Below are 23,461 nucleotides of genomic sequence, written 5' to 3'. Positions count from 1 at the left end.
TTCTTTTTTTATTAATAAAGGACTTTTTTCCACGGTGTGTGTGTGTGTTTTTTACAACTATTTACACTTCCTTTGTGAAATGGTAGAGGTACAATGTACCCCATTACCAATTCACATGGGGGGGGCAGGATCTTGGGGTCCCCTTTGTTAAAGGGGTCTTCCAGATTCTGATAAGCCCCCCGCCCGCAGACCCCCACAACCACCGGGCAAGGGTTGTGGGAATGAGGCCCTTGTCCCCATCAACATGGGGACATCCTCCCCATGTTGAGGGCATGTGGCCTTGTACGGTTCAGGAGAGGGGGCGGCGCACTCTGTCCCCCCCTCTTTTCTGCGGCCGGCCAGGTTAACGTGCTCGGGTAAGGGGTCTGGTGTGAATTTTTGAGAAACTCCACACCATTTTTTTTTAAATTTGGGGTGGAGTTCCCCTTAAAATCCACACCAGACCTGAAGGGTCTGGAATGGATATTTGGGGGGAACCCCACGTCTTTTTTTTTTAATTGACGGCAGGGTTCCCCTTAATATCCATACCAGACCTGAAGAGCCTGGTAATTGAATTTGGGGGGGACCCCCACGCTTTTTTTTTTTATGAATGAATTCTCTCTCAATTGCCAGAGCCCACATCTCATTATAGCCGCAAGTCAGTTTTAAATGACTTTTTTTCTTTCAGAAATGACACTTTGTGCAGGGACAGTTCTACGTACGGGAAGCGCTATTTCACATGCTAACTTTACACCCCCCAGGTACGAAATTTAAATATTTCACTTTTATTGTTCGATTGTGCGATTGGAATATTAACTAGACTGGCCCTTACCCTCTCTCCCCAAAAAAAGGGTCTATTAAAGTGGAGGTTCCATCAACAATACAATTTTGCTTTAAAGTGTAGATTAGACCTAAAAAAAAATGTTTTACTCACATTGAAATGCCTGTCGCTATGCGGTCCCACAAAATCTGCCTTCCTATTCACCAAGGATCCTGACGTCAGCTCCCTCGACTCCCAGGATACAGTGCGCTTCCCCTGTGTCTCTGGGCTTGTTGATGTTTATGGGTTGCCATCACAACGGCTTGCACTTTCACCGCCGCTCGTTGTGATGGCAACCCACATGTTTGACGGCGCAGCGCTGCAGTGCTATTGCGGACGCACGAGAATGGGGCGAGACGGGCAGCGTCATCCACAGTATTCCCGAAAGTAATTGCTTGTGGGCTTCACAGTTTTTAAAAATTGAAAAATGTAATAAGAACCCCGCTTTAAGAGAAATAAACTTTCTTTTGCATCCAAGAAGTGTCTGGCACCCAATAACTTTAACAACTATACACCCACCATGCCTCACAACCCACTACATACAGAAGGATGTCAGCTATTCCTGGCACTGGAGGTTCTCATGAGATCAAACGTGGCCTGGGACCTTGCTACTTGTATATAAGGTGATAGACATACCACCCAACCGTCCCGCATATCGCCGGAATGTCCCGCGGTTCGGGTTAAATTCCGCGTCCCCTCAAGCACTGCTATTGTCCGCTTTAATCCGCGGACCCCCCCCGCTCAACATCCTTGATCCGTGGACCCCCCCCTCCGCTCAACAACTTTGATCCCTGCCCCCCCGCTCAACAACTTAGATCCGTAGAACCCCCCCGCTCAACAACTCTGATCCATGGAATTCCCCCCCGCTCAACAACTTCGTTTGGGGGGTATGCTCATTTGTCCCTCATTCTGAAGTTGAAAAGTTGGGAGGTATGTGATAGACAGTGGGGGAGAAATCAGTTCTGGATCAGTAATCTGCATATACGGGGTCATATAGTGGAGGAAAAAGCAGCGCTGGATCAGTAATCAATATTTAAGGCGACAGAAAGTGGAGGTAGTGGACAGTGTTGGATGTGTACATAGAATGACAGGGTGTACTTTGTCAGAGAGTGGAGGAGGAAGAAGTGCTGAATCAATGTTCTCTACATTACGGTTTCAGTGTGTGCCTTAGCCGGCCTTTATTGCTTGAACCTCCTCCATGGAGGCAAAGTTCAGGATTTCTCTCACGTTGAATTACTGCATTGATTTGGATGAAATACACGGAGCACGCCGAGATTGAAGGAAGAATACACATGCCCTTTGTATGTAGCCAATACTTGTTTAGCCCGGATTTGGGATCTAAAGATTGAACTCTCCTCTTTGTATTACCGGCGGTCGGTGGATGAACCGAAAGAGAAAAGGAGTTGGGCAGTGAGCCAGGAAACCTGCTAGCATGGTGGAGAAGATATGGAATTCTTTCAAGAAGTTCACATAAAGTTTTATTTGTGGTGGGCACTCCTTTCTAGAGGTGAGGTCACTTCTACCGGCAGAGAGTGAAATTACCCTGAGGTATCCCAATCTGCTTCATAATGGCGAGACGTTACTCTTGGAAGGTCATCCTTGTCCTCAATAGTTTGGTGATATGTTACGTCTTCTACCAGAGTCAGCAGAGCCAAACAGAACCTGGACACGACCGGTAAGTCTCTGAGGGTATAGAATACCGAAGGGGTGTGTTGGGCTCCACTTTGTGTATATGTGTATGTAGGGCATGATGGAGATGGCATAAGGGCCGTGTCACATGGGCAATACCCGAGGAAAGGCTTAATGGAATCATCAAATCTCAGCTGGGCTGGGCAATTTTCTAGCTGGGCAATGTCTCGTTGGTCCTTCTAGAGAGGGAGAGAGGGGGGCGACTCCACAGCAAAGGGTAAATGGTCTGTGAGGCCTCGTACACACGATAGGATAGCCTTCAGACCGTTGTCCTAGGTTAACCGATGAAGCTGACTGATGGTCAGTCGTGCCTACACACCATCAGTTAAAAAAACATTTGTGTGCCTGCCTGCCAGTGAATTGATACACCGGCGTACTTTCAAATTTGCCGCGTCGTATCTTTAGTTTGAATCCTCAAACCAAGATACGACGGCTTCTGGCTTCGATCCGACAGGCGTACGGCTTCGTACGCCTTCGGATCGTAGGTGCAATACTTCGGCGCCCGCTGGGTGGAGTTTGCGTCGTTTTCCGTGTCGGGTATGCTAATTAGCTTTTTCTGTCGATCCGTGAAAGTACGTGCGGCCATCGCATTCTCTTACGTCGTCGCTAGTCGGCTTTTCCCGGCGTATAGTTAAAGCTGCTATTTCGTGGCGTATAGAAAGACTTGCCATGTTAAAGTATGGCCGTCGCTCCCGCGTCAAATTTTAAATTTTTTTTTTTGCCTAAGACGTCCGTGAATAGGAAAGGATGTAACTCACGTCTAAGTTCAAAAACTGACGTTGGTGCGGCGTCATTTCGCGCAAAGCACGGCGGGAAATTTCGAAATGGAGCATGCGCATTTCAATCGGCGCGGGGACACGATTCATTTAAATGAATCACGCCCCCTACCCGCCCAATTTGAAAAACGCGCCGAGAGATACACTACGCCGCCGTAACTTACGGCGCAAAATCTTCCTGGATTCGAAAATGCGCCAGGTAAGATAAGGCGACGTAGCGTATCTCTGATACGCTGCGCCAGGGCAATTCTATGTGAATCTGGCCCATAGTTTTTAAAACTTTTTTTCCATTGATACATGTTCCCCCAGGCAAGACCCGGGTTCTCAAAGACATTTTCGCAGGCATACTATAGACACCCAGCAGGTACAATATTTAAAGGAATTTTTCATTTTTTTATTTTTTTTATTTAAGCATCATTAAAATCACTGCTCCTGAATCTTTAGGTGCAAACTACAGAGCACACGGCCAGTACACACCAAGTAGCTTTAGGTGCAAACTACAGAGCACACGGCCAGTACACACCAAGTAGCTTTAAGTGCAAACTACAGAGGACACAGGCAATACACCACATAAGAATACTGCAGCTAGCACAATCACCTGCCTGCCAGTAAATTAGGAAGAACTGATCTAGCTAAACTATACAGTGTATAAATATATGTACAACACCTGGGATGTATATATATCCTCTACACACTGTAACATTAACTGACTAGCCTGCCTGCCTGCTCTATCTACCTGCAAAAAAATTACACTCTCTCTGTCCTCTCTTAACCACCGCAACACACTACACAAGGCCGACCTGCAGGCGGCCTTTTATAGTGTGGGGCGTGTACTAAACCCCATGAGCCATAATTGGCCAAAGCCACCCTGGCTTTGCCCAATTATGGCTCTCCGTGTTTTGCAAGCTGTGATTGGCCAAGCATGCGGGTCATAGTGCATGCTTGGCCAATCATCAGCCAGCGATGCCGCAGTGAAACGTAACTCGAATTTGGCGCGAACGACCCATTTTGTTCGTATTTCGACGAACGATCGAACATACGATGTTCGAGTCGAACATGAGTTCGACTCAAATACGAAGCTCATCCCTAGCGGTGACGTAAAACACAACGACGTGCTGAAAAAAACGAAGTTCAATGCTTCCAAGCATGCGTCGACTTGATTCTGAGCATGAGTGGATTTTTAACCGATGGTTGTGCCTATTAACGATCGGTTTTGACCTATCGGTTACCAATCCATCGGTTACATTTTAAAGCAAGTTGTCTTTTTTTTTTAACCGAAGGTTAAATAACCTATGAGGCCCACACACGATCGGTTTTGACCGATGAAAACGGTCCTTCAGACCGTTGTCCTCTGGTTAACCTATCGTGTGTACGAGGCCTTAGGGATCTTGCCATGACAGGATTTCTCATGGGACATGGGCCTAAACTTTGATGATAATGGAAAAAGAATGGAAGGATGACAAAGAGACAGAAAGAGAAATCAGAAGGGCAATACATAATTTATGCAGAAGTGGAGGGGAATTAGGGGCAAGTGCAAACCAACCCCTATTGAGGTCATTGGGAACTCAGGGCCATATTCTCCAATAATCTGCGGCGGCCTCGCGTAAGCTATTTACACTACGCCGCCGCAACTTACTGGAGCAAGTGCTGTATTCCTCAAGCACTTGCTCCGTAGTTTGCGGAGGTGTAGTGTAAAAGGCCCGGCGTATCCCCGCGTATTTCAAAGGGGGCGGCTTATATTTAAATTAAGCACGTCCCCGTTTCGATCGAACTGCGCATGCGCCGGGCTAAAAATAGCCCAGTGCGCATGCTCCAGTTCTCGGCGAAAAACGTCAATGACGCCGACGTGTGTGTCATTGACGTAAAGTCGTATTCAAGAACGACTTAGGAAAACGACGTACCCGACGGAAAAAGACGACTCGGACCCGACGCCATACTTAACATGGATACGGCGGACTTGCGTAAACTTACCCCTCATATAGCAGGGGTAAGTTTACGCTTACGCAAACGACGTAAGCGACGGTTAAACGACTTGATTTTGTTCGTGAATCGGCGTATCAGGCTCATTTGCATAAACAAATGAGACCTGAACGTAAACGCCACCTAGCGGCCGGCGGCATATTACATTTAAGATCCGACAGTGTAAGTGACTTACACATGTCGGATCTTCAGCGTATCTATGCGAAAATGATTCTAGGAATCACTTGCATAGATACGCGGGTCAAAAAAGAGAGATACGACGGAGTTTCCGGAGATACTCCGTCGTAACTCTACTGAGAATATGGCCCTCAATGTTTAAAGTCTCTTTTCAAGGCTACTAGGCAAGAAGTCATCAAACAAAGGGCATAGGGGGATCGGCACTGCCCTGTACCACTGCAAAAAATAAATAAAATGGCCCAGTTCCTTTCAAAAAACACGCCTGGGGTTGCCTTAAAGGGGTTGTAAAGGTTTGCTTTTTATTTTCTAAATGTGTTTCTTTAAGCTAGTGCATTGTTGGTTCACTTACCCTTTCCTTTGATTTTTCTTCTAAATGTTTTTTTTCTTTGTCTGAACTTCCTGTTCCTCCTCATTAAGCTTGCCCTCATCATCCGAGCCGTTCTGGCTGGGGGTTAGTCATCGTGCTGGCCCCCTCCCTTGGTGCTACACCCCTGCGGGGAGACGTAAGCACGCTGACTAACCCCCATCCAGAACAGTGTCTCCACACAGGGATGTAGTCCCAAGGGAGAGGGCCAGCACGCTGACTAACCCCCAGCCAGAACGGCGTCTCCCCGCAGGGATGTAGTCCCAAGGGAGGGGGCGAGCACGCTAACTAACCCCCAGCCAGAACAGCGTCTCCACACAGGGATGTAGTCCCAATGGAGGGTGCAAGCACGCTGACTAACCCCCAGCCAGAACAGTCTTCACGCAGGGATGTAGTCCCAAGGGAGGGGGCCAGCACGCTGACTAACCCCCAGCCAGAACAGTCTCCCCGCAGGGATGTAGTCCCAAGAGAAGGGGCCAGCACGCTGACTAACCCCCAGCCAGAACAGTGTCTCCACACAGGGATGTAGTCCCAAGGGAGGGGGCAAGCACGCTGACTAACCCCCAGCCAGAACAGTGTCTCCACACAGGGATGTAGTCCCAATGGAGGGTGCGAGCACGCTGACTAACCCCCAGCCAGAACAGTCTCCCCGCAGGGATGTAGTCCCAAGAGAGGGGGCCAGCACGCTGACTAACCCCCAGCCAGAACAGTGTCTCCACACAGGGATGTAGTCCCAAGGGAGGGGGCCAGCACGCTGACTAACCCCCAGCCAGAACAGTGTCTCCACACAGGGATGTAGTCCCAAGGGAGGGGGCCAGCACGCTGACTAACCCCCAGCCAGAACGGCGTCTCCCCGCAGGGATGTAGTCCCAAGGGAGGGGGCGAGCACGCTAACTAACCCCCAGCCAGAACAGCGTCTCCACACAGGGATGTAGTCCCAATGGAGGGTGCGAGCACGCTGACTAACCCCCAGCCAGAACAGTCTCCCCGCAGGGATGTAGTCCCAAGGGAGGGGGCCAGCACGCTGACTAACCCCCAGCCAGAACAGTGTCTCCCCGCAGGGATGTAATCCCAAGGGAGGGTGCGAGCACGCTGACTAACCCCCAGCCAGAACAGCGTCTCCCCGCAGGGATGTAATCCCAAGGGAGGGTGCGAGCACGCTGACTAACCCCCAGCCAGAACAGCGTCTCCCCGCAGGGATGTAGTCCCAAGGGACGGTGCGAGCACGCTGACTATCCCCCAGCCAGAACAGTGTCTCCCTGCAGGGATGTAGTCCCAAGGGAGGGTGCGAGCACACTGACTAACCCCCAGCCAGAACAGCGTCTCCCCGCAGGGATGTAGTCCCAAGGGAGGGTGCGAGCACGCTGACTAACCCCCAGCCACAACAGTGTCTCCCCGCAAGAATGTAATCCCAAGGGAGGGGGCGAGCACGCTGACTAACCCCCAGCCAGAACAGCGTCTCCCTGCATGGATATTATCCCTAGGGAGGGTGCGAGCACGCTGACTAATCCCCAGCTAGAACAGCGTCTCTACACAGGGATGTAGTCCCAATGGAGGGGGCAAGCACGCTGACTAACCCCCAGCCAGAACAGCGTCTCCCCGCAGGGATGTAGTCCCAAGGGAGGGGGCGAGCACGCTGACTAACCCCCAGCCAGAACAGTGTCTTCCCGCAGGGATGTAGTCCCAAGGGAGGGGGCCAGCACGCTGACTAACCCCCAGCCAGAACAGATCGGATGATGGGGGCAAGCTTACTGAGGAGGAACAGGAAGTGAGAAATTCAGACAAAGAAAAAAAAACATTTAGAAGGGAAATGGAAGGAAAAGGTAAGGAAACCAACAATGCACTAGCTTAAAGGAACCTATTTAGAAAATAAAAAAACAAACCTTTACAACCCCTTTAAGTCTCTATGTAAAGTGGTGCATCTGTAGAAAAAAAAATGGCAGTAAATGATATATCTCCCTGTCAGCTTGGTTTTCTTGGTTAAAATAGCATGGAGACCCCCAACAACCCTTAAGTGTCTGGTGGTTTTGTACTGTATGTATGTTGGAATGATTTTGGGGGTGTCCCAGTGCTGTTTTTTTACAAAAAAAAAAACTAGCCACATGGGAAATGTGAATTACCGGTACCTGAATTCGTTTTTTCTTTCTAAACTTTTACCATAACTCATCCTATAGCAAAAATTACAAACAAGGGAAAATAAAAAAAATCTTATCGGAATCTGGAATATGACCACAACATGAGGAAAATACCTTGTTAATGAAGGTCCTCTTCCCCACAACTAGGGTTCAGTGGTTGTGGGGGTCTGTGGGTTGGGGGAACTTAGAATCTGAAATATGACTGCAACATGAGGAAGATAACCTGTTAATAAAGGTCCTCTTCCCCACAACCCTGGTCCAGTGGTGGTGGGGGTCTGTGGGTGGGTTCTTATCGGAATCTGGAATATGACCGCAGCATGAGGAAGATACCCTGTTAATAAAGGTCTTCTTCCCCACACCCTGGTCCAGTGGTTGTGGGGGTCTGTGGGTGGGGGGCTTATCGGAATCAGGAATATGACCACAACATGAGGAAAATACCTTGTTAATGAAGGTCCTCTTTCCCACAACTAGGGTTCAGTGGTTGTGGGGGTTTGTGGGTTGGGGGGACTTAGAATCTGAAATATGACTGCAACATGAGGAAGATGTCCTCTTCCCCACAACCCTGGTCCAGTGGTGGTGGGGGTCTGTGGGTGGGTTCTTATTGGAATCTGGAATATGACCGCAACATGAGGAAGATACCTTGTTAATGAAGGTCTTCTTCCCCACAACCCTGGTTTAGTGGTTGTGGGGGTCTGTGGGTGGGGGAGGGGGCTTTTTGGAATCTGGAATATGACAGCAACATGGAAAGATACCTTGTTAATAAAGGTCCTCTTCCCACAACCCTGGTCCAGTGGTTGTGGGGGTCTGTGGGTGGGGGGCTTATCAGAATCTGGAATATGACCACAACATGAGGAAGTTACCTTGTTAATGAAGGTCCTCTTCCCACAACCCTGGTCCAGTGATTGTTATCAAAATCTTATCAGAATCTGAAATATGACCACAACATTAAGAATATACTTTGTTAATGAAGGTCCTCATCCCCACAGCCCTAGTCCAGTGGTTATGGGCATCTGTGGGTGGGAGGGGCTTATCGGAATCTGGAATATGACCTCAACATGAGGAAGATACCTTGTTAATGAAGGTCCTTTTCCCACAACCCTAGTCCAGTGATTATGGGCATCTGTGGGTGGGAGGGGCTTATCGGAATCTGGAATATGACCGCAACATGAGGAAGATACCTTGTTAATGAAGGCCCTCTTCTCCACAATCCTGGTCCAGTGGTTGTGGGGATCTGTGGGTGTGAGGGGCTTATCAAAATCTGGAATATGACTGCAACATGAGGAAGATACCTTGTTAATGAAGGTCCTCCTCCCACAACCCTGGTCCAGTGGTTATGGGCATCTGTGGGTGGTGGGCTTATCGGAATCTGGAATATGACCGCAACATGAGGAAAATACCTTGTTAATGAAGGTCCTCTTCCCACAACCCTGGTCCAGTGGTTGTGGGGGTCTGTTGGTCGGTGGCTTATCAGAATCTGAAATATGACTGCAACATGAGGAAGATACCTTGTTAATGAAGGTCCTCTTCCCACAACCCTGGTCCAGTGGTTATGGGCATCTGTGGGTGGGAGGGGCTTATCGAAATCTGGAATATGACTGCAACATGAGGAAGATACCTTGTTAATGAAGGTCCACTTCCTCATAACCCTGGTCCAGTGGTTGTGGGGGTCTGTTGGTCGGGGGCTTATCGGAATCTGGAATATGACCGCAACATGAGGAAGATACCTTGTTAATGAAGGTCCTCTTCTCCACAACCCTGGATCAGGTTTGTGGCATGTCCGTCCTGTCAGATAACAGTTGCCGCAAGGTTTTCCGGTATTTAGAAGGTTAAACAGGTGATAATGAGCCAATACAACTGTGTTGTATTTCTGATGAATAATATGTATTTACTATGGTCATTAGTTCTATCTAGTGGCCATAATGGGGTATTTTCCTGATTTAATTTATAGTTATCAATAAAAAAAATTCAACCTGGAGAGAAAATAACATTTGTTTTGTTTTTTGCCCCCATTTGCACAAAAATAATATACGGTACATACAGTTTCACATGACAAATAGCTCTTCCATTTTTTAATGGAATGCATATCTTAGTTTATAATGCCTGGGTCTCCCTCATATTATTTTCTCTTCAGGTCGAATGTTCTTAGCCTATAGCGGTTGCTTATTTTCTCTGTGGGTCAAATGTTTTTTTTGTTTAGCTGTTCTGGTCAAATGTTCTTGAGGCTATTTTTCTTAGAATTGAATGTTAGGTAAGGTTCCATTCACCAGACAAATGGCAATAAGTAGAAACGGACAGTTCCCACGTGATACAAACACTACAGATATCATTCTTGACTTTTGATTGAATGCTGAGACATTCACACTGTCTCAGCATTTGCACGGCCTTTACTGATAATCTCCATAATTCACCTAGTATGTTTATTTCTTATGATTATCAGCTCCATCTAGTGGCCATCATGTGGTACTTTCCAGATCTAGGTCATGAGAAATAAACATATTAGGAAAATGATGGTGACACCTGTCTGGGACATCTAATTCTTTATAAATAGTCTTTTCATTTATAGGTAAAGGCTACAACTCCCACTGACAGCTCATCACTGCAGATTACACTGGGGGAGCTTGGGGGGAGATTCCCTTCTTAGATAGTTTCAATGGGACTTGTGTCCCCATTGGAAGATTTCCCCTCTGTTTCTATTTCACAACTGCAAAATGTTGTATTTCCCATTACTTTCTGCTTCAGTTACAATGGACACCAGAACAGAGAGTTAGTGGGGATACAGACAGCAATACAAAGCTGACAGCTGTTCTAGTCTCGCAGGACCCTCTCCAAAACTGAGAACAATGGCTATACATATACTTTACATAGAGGAGGAAGGAAGGGACAAAGGAAGGAGGGAAAGAAAAGACAGCGTGGAAGGATTGGAAATGAAAAGGGGAAGGGAGAAGATAGGGGAGAGGGAAGAAGAGAGGAGAGGAGAGAGGAGAGAGGTGGGAGAGAAGAGAGGTAGGAGGGGAGAAGGAAGAGGTAATTAAAGGGGAGGAGAGGGAAGAAGAGAGGAAAGGGGAGAGGAGACAGGGAGGAAGAGAAGAAATGGGAGAAGGGAGAGAAGAGAGGGAAAATAAATGAAGGAGGAAGTGAAGAGAGGAGTAGGGGAGAGGAGAGGGAAGAAGAGAGGGAAGAAAAGAAGAGAGGAGATGAGAGACGGAAAGGTAAGGAGAGGAGGGGTGGGAGAGAAGAGAAGAGGAGAAGATAGAGGAGAAGAGAAGAGAGAGGAGTGGAGAGGAGAAAGAGCGGAGAGGAGAGGTGAGGAGAAGGGAGAGGAGAGGAAAGGAGAAGAGAGAGACGGGGGAGGAAAAGAAAAAAGAGAAGAAGAGAGGGGAGAGGATAAGATAGAGTAGAAGAGAGAGGAGAGGAGAAAGGAAAGAGAGAGAAGAGAGGGAGGAAGGAAGAGAGGAGAGTGGAAAAATAGAGGAGAGAAGAGAGGAGAGAAGGCAGAGGTAAGGAGAGGAGCAGAGAGAGGTCGGGGAGGAGAGGGAAGAAAATAGGGAAGAAAAGAGGAGAGGGGGAGAAGGGAGGGAAGAGGAGAACAGAGGAGAGAAGGAAAGGTAAGGAGAGGAGGGGTAGGGGAGAAGATAGGAGATAAGAGGAGAAAAGAAGAGAGAGGAGAAGAGAAAAGAGAGGAGAGGAGAAGAGAAATGAGAGAAGAGAGAGGAGAGGTGAGGAGAAGGGAGAGGAGAGGAAAGGGGAGAGGAGAGGAGAGGATAGGAGAAGAGAGAGAAGAAGAGAGAGAGGGGGGAGGAAAAGAAAAGAGAAAAGAAGAGAGAGGAGAAGATAGAGGAGAAGAGAGAGGAGAGGAGAAAGGAGACCGAGAGAAGAGAGGGAGGAAGAGATGAGAGGGGAAAAATAGAGGAGAGAGGAGAGGAGAGGAGAGAAGGCAGAGGTAAGGAGAGGAGCGAAGAGAGGTCAGGGAGAAGAGAGGAGAGAAAAGGAGAGGGAAGAAGAGAGGAGGGAAGAGGGGAGGAGAAGAGCAAGAAGAAGAGAGGAGAGGGGGGTTAAGAGAGGGAAGAGGATAACAAAGTAGAGGAGAGAAGTAAGAAGTAAGGAGAGGAGGGGTGGGGGAGAAGATAGGAGAGGAGAAGAGAGGAGAGAAGAGAAAAGAGAAATGAGAAGAGAAGTGAGAGGAAAAGAGAGAGGAGAAGAGAAAGGAGAGGAGAAGAGAAAGGAGAGGAAAAAAGGAAAGGAGGATAGAGGAGAGGAGAGGAGAAGGGAGAGGAGAGGAGGAGAGAGATGAGTGGAGATGAGAATAGAGAGGAGAGGAGATGAGAAGAGAGAGGAGAGGAGAAGAGAGAGGAGAGGAGAAGAGAGAGGAGAGGAGGAGAGAAGAATAGAAAGGAGAAGAGAGAGGAGAAGAGATAGGAGAGGAGATGAGAAGAGAGAGGAGAGGAGATGAGAAGAGAGAAGAGAGAGGAGAGGAGATGAGAAGAGAGAGGAGAGGAGAGGAGAAGAGAGAGGAGAGGAGAGGAGAGAGGAGATGAGATGAGAAGAGAGAGTAGAGGAGAGGAGATGAGAAGAGAGAGGAGAGGAGAGGAGAGGAGAAGAGAGAGGAGAGGAGAGGAGAAGAGAGAGGAGAGGAGAGAGGAGAGGATAGGAGAGGAGAGGAGAGGAGAAGAGAGAGGAGAGATATTCTAATATCCAATTGTTTTCCACAGGTCGAGGAAAAGAGGAGCTACACAATCAAATGCTAATTGTTCCCGTCTAAAATCCCTTATATTACATTCTACATTGAAAATGTGAGTTCTGGAATTCTTTTGTTTTATTGTAGGATGTGACTGTATAAATGATGAAGGTGTGAGGACATGATCAGTGGATGCTCATAGTTACACTCTGTATTGCTGTGTGATCATTATTGGGGGTCAAGACCCACCAGTCCCCCCTGAAGAAGTCAATGACAATGCATAAGGCGGAGGACAGAGACCTGTCAATTCCAGCCTGAAGAAGTCAATTGTTATGTGTAGGGCAGACCTTGGAGTCCTGTCAGTTTCAGCCCCCTGAGGAAGTTGATGATAGTTGTCTAATAGACCCCCAATGTCTCCATAAACAGTACCTGTCACCTGCCCATGTTATCACATAGGGGGCTTGTAACAGTTTTCTGTGGATGTGCAAAATTTTAAGACCTCACCTTCTGTATCTTTTTAACTTAACGCAGCCCAATCTTTTATAAAAATTGCGTATAATAGTGAGTTTGCGCTAAAATTTATTTTAATGTATTTTTTCCTAAAAAATATGCGTTTGGTATATAGCTACATAAGCCCATGCAACATAAAAAATTGCAACGGTCATCATTTTATTCTCCAGGGTCTCTGCTTTCAGAAAATATATTTTTTAAGGGGGCTACAGTGATTTCTAGCCTAAAAAATTCAGATTTAAGCATGTGTGCAAACAATCAGGCCTCGTACAGACGAGCGGACCTGTCCGATGAAAACGGTCCGCGGACCGTTTTCATCGGACATGTCCGCTCAGAGTATTTGGTCTGATGGTTGTACACACCATCAAACCAAAATCCCCGTGGACAGACAGCGCGGTGACGTGACGGCGACGTGACGATGACGCGGCGACGTGCGTGAACCCGGAAGTTCAATGCTTCCTCGCATGCGTCGAATCACTTTGACGCAATGCGCGGGTTCTCGGGCCAGCGGACATGTCTGATGAGTCATACTGACTAGACATGTGCATTAGTTTTCGTTAGAATGCATTTTCGTCCGAAAATCTGTTTTTTTCGTTATCGTTTTAACAAACAATAACGAAAGTGCAAGAAACGAAAACCGAAAGATCCGACATAAAAAATGCTTTATTTTCGTTGCGGTAAAAATTCAATATAGAGAGATTCGACATTATAGGGAAAAGATTCGACATCATAGAGAAAAGATCCGACATTATAGAGAAAAGATTCGACACTATAGAAATAATAGATTCGACATTACAGAGAATAGATTTCGATTTATGAGAAAATAGATTCGACATTATAGAGAATAGATTCGACATTATTACTAGTCATACAACATTAGAATTCTTGTAGGCGGAATATTCGAACGGAAATGTATGATTCGACGTAAAGATTCGATGTTCCGTCGAATAATTTTTGACCAGTAAACAGAAACCAACAAAGATTCGACGTTCCGGCGAATATTCTTTTGACCATTCGACAGAAACCAAGTATTATTGGATTTTCGGACGAAAGCTATTCCCCAACGAAAAACGAAATATATCAAAACGATTTTCGGGAGTAACTAAATAAATTTATTTTCCAAACGAAAACGAAAAAACGAAACATAATATTCCAGTCTGCACATGTCTAATTACTGACCATCGGATATGTCCGGCGGACATGGTTCCAGCGGACATGTTTCTTAGCACGCTAAGAAACATTTGTCCGCTGGAAACCTGTCCGATCGGCCGGAAAATTGTCCGGTCGGCCCTACACACGACCGAACATGTCCGCGGGAACTGGTCCGCGGACCAGTTTCAGCAGACATGTTCGGTCGTGTGTATGAGGCCTTAAACATTGCTCCAGTAAGCAAGTGGTTGAAGTAGATCCAAACAAGTGGTTTGTTGAAACATGCATTGCCCTCTGAAGAACTGTCTGCAGTGGATCATTTTTCAGGGCATTTAGGGCATTGAACAGGAAGCGAGGAGGCCATAAGTTGCCTCCTCACCCGTTTTAACCTCTAAGGCTGGGTTCACACTGGTGCGACACAACAGTCGTCTTACTTTGGATCCGACTTTGCCCTGTGACTTAAAGCCGACATACATCCCACTTTTAATAAACGGGCATCCTACTTGGATCTCCACCAATACCAGGCACTGTGTTTGGTATGAATCTTGAGGGGGAATACCACGCCAAATTTTAAATAAAAAAAAAGGGCATGGGTTCCCCCTCCAGGAGCGTACCAGGCCCTTTGGTCTGGTATGGATTTTAAGAGGAACCCCCTACACAGAAAAAAATGGCGTGGGGGTCCCCCAAAATCCATACCAGGCACTTATCCGAGCACGTAGCCCAGCCGGTCAGGAAAGGGGGTGGGGACGAGCGAGCGCCCCCCTCCTAAACCGTACCAAGCCGCATGCCCTCAACATGGGGGGTGGGTGCTTTGGGGGAGGGGGCGCGGTCGCGCGGTCGTGCGACGTGGCTCACAAACAAAGTCGACGTCCGTTTTTTCCCACAAATAGAGCTTTCTTTTGGTGGTATTTGATCCCCTCTGCGTTTTTTATTTTTCGCGCTATAAACAAAAATAGAGCAACAATTTTGAAAAAAATTCTATATTTTTGACTTTTTACTATAATAAATATCCCCCAAAAATATATAATTTTTTTTTTTTTTTCCTCAGTTTAGGCCGATACGTATTCTCCTACATATTTTTGGTAATAAAAATTACAATAAACGTATATTGATTGGTTTGTGCAAAAGTTAAAGGGCCAGATTCTTGTAGATTCCGCGGCGGCGTAGCGTAAGCCATTTACACTACGCCGCCGCAAATTACTGGAGCAAGTGCCGTATTCTCCAAGCACTTGCTCCGTAATTTGCGGCGGCGTAGTGTAAATGGCCCGGCGTAAGGCCGCGTAATTCAAAGGGGGCGGCTTGTATTTAAATTAAACACGCCCCCGCGCCGATCGAACTGCGCATGCGCCGGGCGGAAAAATAGCCCAGTGCGCTTGCTCCAGCTCACGACGGAAAACGTCAATGACGCCAACGTGAGCGTCATTGACGTAAAGTCGTATTCGTGGACGACTTAGGAAAACGACGTAAACGACGGAAAAAGCCGACGCGGACCCGACGCCATACTTAACATGGCATACGACGGACCTTCGTAAACTTGCCCCTCATAAAGCAGGTGCAAGTTTACGCTTACGGAAACGTTGTAAATTCACTGCGTCGTCCGCGCGTACATTCGGGAATCTCGCGTAAATAGCTCATTTGCATAGACGACGGGGAAAACGACGAGGCGACACCTAGCGGTGGGAAAAAAAATTGCATTTAAGATCGGCCTTACGCCTGTCAGATCTAATGGATATCTATGCGTAACTGATTCTAAGAATCAGTCGCATAGATACGCCGGGCTAGATTAGGACTTACGACAGCGCAAATGGCTTTGCGCCGTCGTAAGCCCTTTGAGAATCTGGGCCATAGCGTTTACAAAATAGGGGATAAAATTATGAAATTTTTATTAATATTTTTTTTTTACTAGTAATGGCGGTGATCAGCGATTTTTATTGTGACTGCGACATTATGGCGGACACATCGGACACTTTTAACACATTTTTGGGACCATTGTCATTTTCACAGCGAAAAGTGCTATAAAAATGCATTGGTTCCTGTGAAAATTACACTGGCAGTGAAGGGGTTAACCACTAGGTGGCGCTGTAGGGGTTAAGTGTGCCCTAGTGAGTGTTTCTTACTGTAGGCGGGATGGGCTGTGTGTGATAAGACACTGATCTCCACTCCGATTACACGGAGCGGAGATCAGTGTCATTGTCACCAGGCAGAGCGGGGAAATGCTTGTTTACACACGGGTATCCCCGCGGCCATTGAGCCCACGGGACCCGTGGTCGGGTTCACAGAGCTTGCGGCGGGCACGCGATAGCACCGCCTGTGGTGCGCGCGTGCACAATGGCGCTTCCTTAAAGGGGATGTATATATACGTCCTTCTGCCCAGGAGTGCCATTGTGTCGACGTATATGTGCGCGCGGCCGTCGGGAAGTGCTTAATCACCCATCGGCTTTAATTTTTTGCTAAACAATCAAAAAAGTATGAACATTTAGAAAAATATGTTTTTTTTCCTTGTTTATGTTAAAACATTTTGGAAATAAGTAATTTTTCTTTTTTACTGATGTGCGCTGATGAGGCTGCACTGATGGGCATTGGTAACTTGCACTGTTGGGCACTGATAGGTGACACTGATAGGCTGCACTGAAGGGCAATGATGGGCACTGATGAGGCAGCACTGATGCACACTGATAAGCTGCCGCTGATGGGCACTGATGATGAGGCACTGATGAGGCTACACTGACAAGGCGGCACTGATAGGCATTGATAGGCGGCACTGATATGCTGCACTAATGGGCACTGATGAGGTTGCACTGATGAGCACTGATGAGGCTGCACTGATGAGCAGTGATGGGCACTGATGAGGCTCCACTGATAAGGCAGCACTGATGCGCACTCATAAGCTGCCACTGATGGGGACTGAAGAGGAACTGATGAAGAGACACTGATGAGGCTGCATTGACAAGGCGGCACTGATGGGCATTGATAGGTGGCACTGATATGCTGCACTTATGGGCACTGATAGGGCTGCACTGATAAGGCGGCACTGATGGCCACTGATAGGTGACACTGATGGGCACAATATGCTGCACTGATTAAGAGGCACTGATGAGGCTGCACTGACAAGGCGGCACTGATGGGCATTGATAGGCAGCACTGATGGGCACTGATATGCTGCACTGATGGGCACTGCTGAGTCTGCACTGATGATCTGTGTAAATGTCCCCTGTCACAGGAAAGCCGGTTATCGGTATATGACGTCCTACGGTACGGAAGTGTTTTTTTAACCGCACTGCGTCGATTTAACTGAAAATTGCGCGGTCGTGCGACGTGGCTCCCAAACAAAATTGGCGTCCTTTTTTCCCCACAATTAGAGCTTTCTTTTGGTGGTATTTTATCACTTCTGCGGTTTTTATTTTTTGCGCTATAAACAAAAATAGAATGACAATTTAAAAAAAAAATTTTTTTTTACTTTTTGCTATAATAAATATCCCCCAAAAATATATAAAAAAACATATTTTTTTCTCAGTTTAGGCCGATACGTATTCTTCTACCTATTTTTGGTAAAAAAAATCGCAATAAGCATTTATCGATTGGTTTGCGCAAAATTTATAGCGTTTACAAAATAGGAGATAGTTTTATTGCATTTTAATTAATATTTTGTTTTACTACTAATGGCGGCGATCAGCAATTTTTTTCGTGACTGCGACATTATGGCGGACACATCGGACAATTTTGACACATTTTTGGGACCATTGTCATTTTCACAGCAAAAAATGCTGTAAGATGCATTGTTTACTGTGAAAATGTCAATTGCAGTTTGGGAGTTAACCACTAGGGGGCGCTGAAGGAGTTAAGTGTGACCTCATATGTGTTTCTAACTGTAGGGGGGCAGGGCTGGACGTGTGACGTTCTTGATCGTGTTTCCCTATAACAGGGAACACACGATCAATGATGGCGCCACCGTGAAGAACAGGGAAGGTGTGTTTACACACAGCTCTCCCCGATCTTCAGCTCCAGAGGACCGATCGCGGACAGCGGCGGCGATCGGGTTCGCAGGCCCCATGGCCGCGGTCACAGAGCTTCGGACCGGGTCGCGTGCATGTGCCGGCGGTGCGCTCACGATTCTGCCGATGTTTATCGGCGTGAAGGGGTCCTTAAGTGGTTAAAGCGACGCAGTGCCGAATCGCAAAAAGGGGCCAGGTCCTTTAGCTGCATCTGTAGAAAAATGATAATTCAGGTCGTTGATATCTCCACATTCTCCATGCAGTAGATATCTTAGCATTGTCACAATCATTATTCTTTATTTTTTTATTTCTTTCTACAGATTAAAAAAAGACGTATTTTTTAATTCAGTCAGGGCGCTACAAAGATGTTGGATTGAGAAGCCATCCAATCACGAGCTGCTGCAGTAAGTATGTGTAAAGCAGTTTCAATTTGCTAACAACAAAATTGTTTTACTAAAATGTTCCTACTAATTGAATTGCCCAGAAATGGTTTCTAGATATTTTTTCTAAGGATGTTTCCATATAAATCAATAGTGTAATTCAGGGGACTCCGATATCCTAAGCCAATGGCCAGTTTACTGATCTTCAGACTTTAGGAAAACCCAATCATTGGTATCAGTGGGAGGAATAGTGTCCCATCATTGATATCAGTGAGAGGAATAGTGTCCCATCATTGATATCAGTGAGAGGAATAGTGTTCCATCATTGGTATCAGAGGGAGGAATAGTGTCCCATCATTGGTATCAGTGGGAGGAATAGTGTCCCATCATTGGTATCAGTGGGAGGAATAGTGTCCAATCATTGGTATCAGTGGGAGGAATAGTGTCCATCATTGGTATCAGTGGGAGGAATAGTGTCCCATCATTGGTATCAGTGGGAGGAATAGTGTCCCATCATTGGTATCAGTGGGAGGAATAGTGTCCCATCATTGGTATCAGTGAGAGGAATAGTGTTCCATCATTGGTATCAGAGGGAGGAATAGTGTCCCATCATTGGTATCAGTGGGAGGAATAGTGTCCCATCATTGGTATCAGTGGGAGGAATAGTGTCCAATCATTGGTATCAGTGGGAGGAATAGTGTCCATCATTGGTATCAGTGGGAGGAATAGTGTCCCATCATTGGTATCAGTGGGAGGAATAGTGTCCCATCATTGGTTTCAGTGGGAGGAATAGTGTCCCATCATTGGTATCAGTGGGAGGAATAGTGTCCATCATTGGTATCAGTGGGAGGAATAGTGTCCCATCATTGGTATCAGTAAGAGGAATAGTGCTCCATCATTGGTATCAGTGGGAGGAATAGTGTCCCATCATTGGTGTCAGTGGGAGGAATAGTGGCCCATCATTGGTATTAGTGGGAGGAATAGTGTCCCATCATTGCGATCAGTAAGAGGAATAGTGCTCCATCATTGGTATCAGTGGGAGGAATAGTGTCCAATCATTGGTATCAGTGGGAGGAATAGTGTCCATCATTGGTATCAGTGGGAGGAATAGTGTCCCATCATTGGTATCAGTGGGAGGAATAGTGTCCATCATTGGTATCAGTGGGAGGAATAGTGTCCAATCATTGGTATCAGTGGGAGGAATAGTGTCCATCATTGGTATCAGTGGGAGGAATAGTGCCCCACCCACCATTGGAGCACAGGTGTGTGAGGAGGAAGGTGTGTGAGAAGCTGCTGTGTGAGAAGGGAGTTGCCTGGAAATCTATCCCAGCTCTCCTGGCCCCTTTTCTGGGGAAGCCATGGAGGGCAGCGGGGCCTCCCCTGCTGGAGGCTCTCAGCCATCTCCTGGGCCATCTGCTGACATGTCTGCCCCTCTACAAGCCTCAGCTGGTGATCTCTCTGCCCCTGGTGTGGATGAAGGCTCGGAGGCCATTCGGGAGCGAGTGGTGGCCGGGATAAAAGTCCTAAACCGGGAGAGGGACAAGCTGTACAAGCTACGTGCGGAGCTGAAGCGCCTGAGAAGGCAACGTGAAGGTTTACATAGCCAGAAACGCGGATCCATGGATCCAGAGATCCAATTGGCCAAGGTCCGTGTGGACCACCAGGAGACCATCGTGGCCATAATGGAAGGAAGGGATGGTCCTTTCAAGGAAAAGTTCTGCAACGACAAGAGGTTTGCAAAGGTGACAAAGATGGAGGTGGAGGAGGAGGAGACCCCCAGTTCTGACCCCCTGCCCCCCCAGGGAGAGGTAAGCACCCCAATGCCTTCCCAGGACTCAGGAGGCATGCTGAGGGTGATCCAGGTAATGGAGTCTCCTGTGCGGGGTGATCGGATGGTTTTCAATGATGAAGATTTTGCAGATGATGTGCCTGATAAAGTGAAGCCAGCTAAGCCCCATGTTGTGGATAAGACTGTGTATGTACCATCAATGACTGATAATGTGCCTAATAATAAGACTGCCAGTCCTGTATGCAGTAATAATGTGCCTGCTGAGGCTGCAATGCAGCAAGAGATCCGTTTAAAAAATGACATTTCTGTGAAGGAACTGCAAGTCCCAGCAGAGCCCATTAACCCTCCTGATGCTGAGACCAGAGCTGATTGCCCCACTGCTGCTCTGGACTCCACAGCGCAGCATCAGGCGACGGCCGGTACTGCAACAGAAACTATAATTATACCTGATGGGAATGTGTGTGTGGCTGATAATAATCATCCCAGTTCAGGTGGGATGGACAATGGTCCCAGTTCAGGTGGGATGGACAATGGTCCCATTTCAGGTGGGATGGACAATGGTCCCAGTTCAGGTGGGATGGACAATACTAACTCTGTTCATGCAGATAAAGTGACTTCAGTGTGGGGTCTTGGCCCCAATAAACCCACTTTTGCTCAGGTGTTGCGCTCTGCCCCTGGTAGCTCCGCCCCCAAGCAGGGTTTTCCTCTAAGAGCTACCACCTCGAGCCCCCCGGGATATGGTCTTGGGTCTCTGGCTTCTGCTGGGGGCCCAAGACGTAATGTTGTCATCCTGAAATGGGAAGGTGGTGCAATCCCCCCTGCAAGGCGTGCAGTGGTGGATTTAATTCTAGAAATGGGTTTTGGGGTTAACGATCTCTACGCTTTTATTCATGTGTCAGGGACGCGGGATTATACAGTCAGTTTCACCAAGCCAGAGGGTCTTGACCTGTTCTGGGAACGATATGAGGCCCGGTGCAGGTCAAGACCCGAATGGGAAAGTCTGGCCCCAGTTGCGATTTCGCAGCAGTCAACAGTAAAAAAGATCACTATCATCCTCACCAATGAGAGCGTCCCTGCCAGGGATCTGGAGGTCTGGTTGAGGAACTACGGGGAAGTTTTGACCAAACCCGTTAAAATATTAGATGAGCGTAACATCTGGACTGGGGGATGGTCGGTAACAGTCAGGCTGGCCAGGGATGGAAATGTTGTCCGTCACCTGCCCTCCTCGGCTTTCATAGGGAGGGATAGGATGACCGTCTTCTACCCTGGTTAGCCGAAGCTGTGCCACCGCTGTGGAGAGAGGGGGCACCTTAGCTCCTCCTGTTCGGCCTTGATATGCTCAGTGTGTCGGGGTCAGGGTCATATGGCCAAGGACTGCACCCAGAAGATCAGGTGCAACCTGTGCCTGCGACTTGGCCACCCTTATAGCAGATGCCCTGAGGCCTGGCACAATATGGAGAAGGAGGTAGTGGATGAGATGTCAAGGCTGGACAGGATGGAGGGGGAGGCCCCTGGTGTACCATCCTCCGCTGCGGTGACCGACCCCCCTGGTCCTGCTCAGGATCCCTCCCCAGTTTCCTCCCCAGTTCCTGTGACCACCCCTTCTGTGTCTGTAAGTACTCCTTCTGTATCTGTATCTGTGTCCCCCCAGCCTACTGTACCCGCTCCTCTTGTGTCAGAACCTTCCAAGTCTGTGCCCCCTGAGTCAGTTACCCCCCAGAAGTCTATCCCTCCTAAGTCGGATTTACCCCCCCCATCAGGAGTGGTTGCGGGTACTAAAAAGGTCGCTTCAAAGAAAAAAACAAGGGATGAGGGCATCTCTGAGGCTGACCTCAAGTACCTGGAAGAGAGAAGGAAGGTTGGGCGGCGGAAGAAGCAGGCGGTGAGGACGGAACGGGGGCGGGAAGCTCTGGTGCCTGTCTCCACCCGTCGTAGGTCCGCTAGGTGGGACATTTCGTCATCTGGCGCTTCATCAGAGCTGAGCTCTGATTCAGAGATGGAGTTGGAGGCGGCCTCAAGAAAGAGGGAGGCTTCTGGTGATGAGCAGCAGAGGGGAGCTAAGAAGCAATCCACCCAATAACCCAAATGGCGGTTCCCCCTCCGTTAAAAGTGGCGACAATAAATGTCGCCAGCATTAAGTCAGTGAGAGCTCGTTCTATGGCCTTCTTTTTGTTCAGCCAATTAGATGCTGAAATTTTATTTTTGCAAGAGACTAGGCTCACCTCCTTGGCAGATATTCATATGGCCAAGAGAGAGTGGAGGTATGGTCCATCTTACTGGTCTCTTGCGGCCGAGCCTTACGGCGGTGTGGCGGTGTTGTTTAAAACCGGCATGGTAACTGTCCGGCGGGTTATTGAGGTGGAGATTGGGAGATGTATGGTCTTAGACGTCCTTGTGGGAGGGCAGGACCTGCGCCTAATTAATATCTATGGGCCGCACACAAAGTGGGACAGGAAATGCCTTTTTACAAGGATCAAGCCATTTCTTTTTACATCCCGGCAAGTGGTCTTTGGAGGTGACTTTAATACAGTAACTAGGCCCAAGGACAGGAAGGACTTCAAGGACAGGCTGGGATATGATAGCGTTTTTTTAAATAGTATGGTTAGGGATGCTGGTCTTGTGGATGTGCACATTGCGCACCTCCCGGATGACACCGGGTTCACCTTTCATCGTGGTAATAGTCAGAGTAGGATAGACAGGTTTTTTTTGAAGGAGGCCTCTGCTTTCTCACCCCCAGTGGTGCAGGCAGTAGAGTTCTCTGATCACTGTATGCTATCTGTGGCCCTGAATGCTTCAGACGCCCCTCAGAGAGGAAAGGGCATCTGGAGATTGAATTCGACTCTACTCAAGGAAGAACATGTTAGACAATCCTTTGAGGAATTCTTTCAGGCACAGGTGACCCTCCTGGACTTTTGTAGCAGCAAGGCTGAGTGGTGGGAGCTGACCAAAAAGAGGATCGCTGGATTCTTCAGGGGCCTAGCCAATAGAACACAGTTTAATAAATACATGACCTACCAACGTTTGCGGAGGAAGCTGGATATTCTTG

The 23,461-nt window shown here is 47.8% G+C and overlaps 1 protein-coding gene across 1 annotated transcript in view; it reads left to right on the top strand.

The window, feature by feature from the left end:
• Positions 1 to 1,840: 1,840 nt before the first annotated feature.
• LOC120933642 (alpha-2,8-sialyltransferase 8E-like) overlaps positions 1,841 to 23,461 on the top strand; it is a 57,658-nt gene continuing 36,037 nt past the window's right edge. Inside the window, exons 1-3 of the mRNA XM_040346956.1 lie at positions 1,841 to 2,474; positions 12,630 to 12,710; positions 18,567 to 18,650. Of these exons, the coding sequence (XP_040202890.1) occupies positions 2,368 to 2,474; positions 12,630 to 12,710; positions 18,567 to 18,650 (272 nt within the window). The 5' untranslated portion in view covers positions 1,841 to 2,367. The remainder of the gene's footprint in view (positions 2,475 to 12,629; positions 12,711 to 18,566; positions 18,651 to 23,461) is intronic.

This window comes from Rana temporaria, chromosome 3, assembly GCF_905171775.1.
Source record: "Rana temporaria chromosome 3, aRanTem1.1, whole genome shotgun sequence".
NCBI classification, from domain to species: Eukaryota; Metazoa; Chordata; class Amphibia; order Anura; family Ranidae; genus Rana; species Rana temporaria.
The sequence above is the reverse complement of the archived record's forward strand: the minus strand, read 5'-3'. Positions and strand labels throughout refer to the sequence as shown.